General features: G+C 43.0%; 1 protein-coding gene across 1 annotated transcript in view; it reads right to left on the bottom strand.

Moving 5' to 3' along the window:
• The window catches only part of LOC104743092 (brefeldin A-inhibited guanine nucleotide-exchange protein 3-like), a 7,225-nt gene extending 2,587 nt beyond the window's left edge, over window positions 1-4,638 (bottom strand). Inside the window, exons 1-7 of the mRNA XM_019235393.1 lie at window positions 3,228-4,638; window positions 2,772-3,089; window positions 2,284-2,638; window positions 1,766-2,188; window positions 1,363-1,655; window positions 810-1,083; window positions 7-487 (exon numbers count right to left, since the gene is read on the bottom strand). Of these exons, the coding sequence (XP_019090938.1) occupies window positions 7-487; window positions 810-1,083; window positions 1,363-1,655; window positions 1,766-2,188; window positions 2,284-2,638; window positions 2,772-3,089; window positions 3,228-4,393 (3,310 nt within the window). The 5' untranslated portion in view covers window positions 4,394-4,638. The remainder of the gene's footprint in view (window positions 1-6; window positions 488-809; window positions 1,084-1,362; window positions 1,656-1,765; window positions 2,189-2,283; window positions 2,639-2,771; window positions 3,090-3,227) is intronic.

Raw genomic sequence — 4,900 nt, 5'->3', positions numbered from 1 at the left:
TCTTTGTTAGGCTGAAGACCCGTGGATCAGATGGAGATCGTAACTCATCCATGGAAACTTTGCAGAGGGCTTTAACAAAGTCAATTATGGCTTCACTGTTCAATCTTTGACTACGAGTAAATATCCGACTCATGTCTCCAACTTGTTCTAGCAAGTTCAGATTAGATATCAGGTTGTTCATCTGTTCAGTTGTCACTGTATTAGAAGCCTTGCCAGCAACACCGGAACCATCGTAGGAACCCCTTATCACAGCAGATGCAGCATACTGATGTTTTCCAGGTGCTCTTTCTTTAACTGCAGGTGCGGAATTTGGCTTAGCCAGTGGAGAGTTTCCTGACTCCGTTTGCGGAAATGCAAAGAAAGTGGCATCAGGAGGCGCTCCTTCCCCCAAGAGATGAAGATGCTCAAACCGTGAAACACAAGTCAATATATGCTCCCAAGCATCTTGTAGATAGTTACCTTCTTCCTCCGCCAGTTTTACTATTGCCTATCAGTATACAGACAAAACAAACTTAATCAATCGAAGCCATTTCTTATCATCCATTGGTGTTTTCAAGATTAACCATGTTTGGATGTGATGCAAGTTAACCCAACTCACTTCGAAAGAAACAGCTAATTCAATTATCATTTCCTAGAAATGAGAAAAGTGCCAAAAAAAACATGAAATTATTTTTTCCCCAAGATTTTCAGACGCAAAATTGTCAATGCTAGTCCAGCATAGAATGAAACATAAGACTAAATGAGATTCCCCCTATCTCGTTTTGTACCTTGAATATAAAGGTAGGAAGTTGAGAAACAAAAATACAAACCTTAATGGCTTCAATGTTTTTTTGCTTGATATCAGCAGGAGAGTGGAGGGAAGTAAATTTTGCTAGCGAAGTCACAAAGGCATCTCTGTGCGTTTTTAAGGACATTACAGAAGTGACATGGATGGCATGGTGGAAACCCTCCAGACATAATGTTGTAATGACTGCATCATCACTTTGGTCAAGTGGAACACTGAAAGCTGCCAACATAGGAGCCCAACACACCTCAACCATAAATCTGAGTATAACCACATCCGAGGCTGCATAATAAACTGACCTACAGTGGAAAACAAAAATTAGAAACCACGACATACACTTTTTCAGGTACTTCCACATATAAAAATCATAGCTAAATAGCAAAATAGAAATAACAATAAGACCAGAAGCCAGCAGTAATGACCTGACCAACCACTAACTCCCAAAGAATTGACTATCAGAACATAAGTTTGAAGATGCCCAAAAGAGGAAAAAAATGAAAACAGAACCAACATGGGTGAAGCAGACCACCGCACAAGAGTGTGCAAAATAAAAATGCACAATAGAGGAAGCTTCTTACTCAGATTTGCGAGCTTTTTCTTTAAACCTCTCTTGCATATGCCTAATAAGATCATCACTGGTCTCCATGTACATATCATCACCACGCCTAGGAACAACAATATTTAAGATAGTATCTAAGCCAAGTAATCTACTTGGGTTTGTCGGCTGCTTCTGTTGCGGACCCAAACCATCGTCCTTCATCTTTATCTCATTTCTAGATATCCTTTCATACAATGCACGTAGATATTCCTCAGGCAAATCTTTTCCATCATCTATACCACGATTATTTCTAATAAAACCATCAGCTGTCATCTGCAAGTTGTAATTGAAAAATTAATAATGAGTTAACTTGTTTGAACATTACACAAGCTTTAAAACAAGCTTGGAGTAGGATATCCCTCAAGAGGGATTTAAATATGTACCTTGCTCTTCACCATAGGGTTATGTGCATCCGTGTTGAGCAATATGACAGAGTAAGCGAGGACATATGCCGTATCAGCGCTAGAAAAAGCCTTTGGATTACATTTACAGTAACGCTCAGCAAACTTTTCCATGATACGATCAATTTTCTGGGCTTCCCCTGGCAGCCTAAATCCCCGGAGAAAGGCTCGAATTGCCTCATCAAATTCCATGCCTTGAAATTCGAAAGAATCCACATATGCATGCATCACTTTAAGAGATAGGTCCTCCCTTTCCCCCAAATAATCCCCTACCAAAGTCTTGTTTAACCCGGATGCATCTTTGAGAAAAGCTGCTATTTCCTCTGGTGAGTCCCCCACCTTGTTTGCCTTGATTAGAAATTCAATGCCTTTCTTAGGTTTCTGGTTGAAAATAGAAATACCTTCCTGCCATCAATAAAACCAAATCAGGTTTTAGCTGACAGGCTGAGGCAAAAGTCAATGAGCGCCGAATGAAACTTTAGGTAACTTAATACTTTTACCTGAAGTTCGAGCTTGTAAGCTCGGCGTTGCTCTATTGCTAAGGCATCAGAAGTCCCACTGGACAATTCAGACTGGGATTCTGATCTTTCAAAACCCCCATGGCCTCCATCCCCCTTACCATTTTCCACCGGATGACTTCCTTCTTCAAGATTTCTATCATCAATTTCTAGCAATTTTGCAGAATAAGGATCCGGAAGACGCAACTGCTTATTCACCCATACTCCCATAGACCTTAAAACAGCAACTAAGCATTTCATGGCTTCAAGCTTCATGGCTGCTTCCTGAGGTGGCAACAAGGTAGTGACTGTACCAGGAGGCACTCCTTGAGCAGTCTTAAGGAGACCATTCACCATCCTAAAAACAAGGTATAGAAAACAAACACGGAAATAAATGTCATAGATAGTTCACACTAATACAACAAAAAAAAAATAAACAGATTCAGGACATAAAGACATAGATAAGCCAAAAATACCACATCAATTCATACCTCTCAAATATATTGGATGAGTTGACATCACAATCATAGTTGATAAAGATATCTACCAAAATCTGTGAATCAATGCAGAGCTTGTCCAGGAACCGAAGCACTATCATCTTCTGTTGAAAATCAGGTTGAGCAACATTCTCTAACACTCTTAGAACAATCATAGGGAAGAACACCCCAATCTCTGCCTTCAGCCCAGCACGAAATCTTGAAACCAAGCTAAGTAAAATCGAGCAGGAAAGCTGGAAAATGATCATAAGATTTGAAGCACTGTTCTTCAACAAGGAGAGACACAGATACTGCTTGATGGCGCCTAAGAACCTGTTTCATAATGAATTGATACTAGATTTTCAGAAAATAACACCAACAACTAAATAACATTCTGCGCAAAGCAACTATCAAGAATAACAAACTACCTAATGTGGCTTATAAAAATGCAAGAAGATAAGCGAAGCAAACCTATCGCTGGTTCTAAAGACAGCACCAGCATTCTCGAGGAGAATCTTCAATAGCTCGAGAGCCACAATCTTCCCTCTCATCAACTCAGGATCTTCCTTTGGAGGCGTCTTCATGGACAGCTTGCAAAGTGCCCTGAAAACCAAGAAGGCGTCTCTTCTCAGCTTATTCCCAATCTGAACCTCAGAATCATCGTCTTTCTCCACTTCCCCATCGGCCAGCTCCCCTTTTCTTCCTTCGAGAGCCGACTTATACATGCTGATCTCCCAGTACTTGGCATCCAACATATCCTTATCAGTAGAATCCAACAGATCCGTCGGGTTCGCAGTCCCGGGCAAAGAAGACTCGAAGGCTCCATCATGGCCGCCGAAGGTGCCCTTGGCGTTAGCTGAATTGAAGACTCCGTCGATATCCTGCATAATTTTGGTGATGAAACCTTGAACGGACTGCGTGGTGGATGGGTCAGATTCAGATTTGTCCATGGGCTCCATAAGCTCGGCGACGACGATGGGCTGAATGGGGACAGTAGACGAATCGGCCTCCATTCTTCTGAAGACGATAACAGACATCTGGACGAGCGAGGCCTTAGCGGTGGCCTGATTAACGACGTTTCTGCTACCCAAGTAGATGCCATAACAAGTCCTGACGATCTGCAGCAGAGAGTCTCCATGGATCCTGAGGGAAATAGAAGTAACCGCAGTTAAGAGCGTCTTGAGGAGGAGTAACTCGAGTCCTTCATCGTCGAGCTCGTGACACTTGCAGATGGTTTCAATGAGCTTGGAAAGGAGTAGCGCCTCAGGTCCGCCGGTGGGATCGGCCTCACCGCGAACATAGCCATGAGCAATAAGCTTCTGGATGCAATCGACGGCCGGATCGACAATCTTGAGAACGGCGGTGGAGGAGGCGTTAATGAGAGGGCTGAGGATGATCTCGGACTCGGCGAGAGAGTACTCGGCGGCTCCCCCGTCGTGAAGGGGACCGGGAAGGGAAGATCCAGAATCAGAGTCGGCGAGAGGAGAAGAATTATCAGGAGATCTGAGGCGCTCGATGACGGATTTGCACTCGTGAGCGAGCTTGGAGTGCTTACGCCAGGAGGCGTTCTTAATGACCTTGTCCAGAGCTGGGATCACTACTCGAGCTAAGCGGGAATCGACTTCCGTAGAAGCCATTACGAATCACACTCCCAACCCCGCTAATTCCTCCTCAGATCTATCGCCTCCTTCTGAGTATGTATGTATGTATGTAGCCACTAGCCAGCAAGAGAGAGAAGAACAAAGTCTGTTTCGATCGAACCAAAAGCAAACGTCTTATCAGGGCTGGCGGTGAGTCGTATCGTCTCGTCGACTCAGTGAACATCTACCAAGAAAGAAAGAAAGAAAGGGGAAGAAGGAAGAAGGAGACGAGGCCAAAAANAAAAAAAAAAAAAAAAAAAAAAAAAATGAGAGCTTCAGTGAAGCAGATTTGGATCGCCGTCCTCTCCGTAAATGACTAAAATATCCTTCAACAGTGGCGCTATGTTTGTTTCCTTCTTTTTACTTAAAGTAGTGAATTGGAGGGCCAAATTGGTACTTTGAAAATGACGAAATCTATTATATCTCTCTGTTGACCGCCCCGGTGGACTCCCCGGTACTCTGTCGGATACTACTTGGTATGAAACCGAAAAATAATCAAAAATA

The sequence above is a fragment of the Camelina sativa genome, chromosome 14 (assembly GCF_000633955.1).
Source record: "Camelina sativa cultivar DH55 chromosome 14, Cs, whole genome shotgun sequence".
Lineage (NCBI taxonomy): Eukaryota > Viridiplantae > Streptophyta > Magnoliopsida > Brassicales > Brassicaceae > Camelina > Camelina sativa.
The sequence above is the reverse complement of the archived record's forward strand: the minus strand, read 5'-3'. Positions and strand labels throughout refer to the sequence as shown.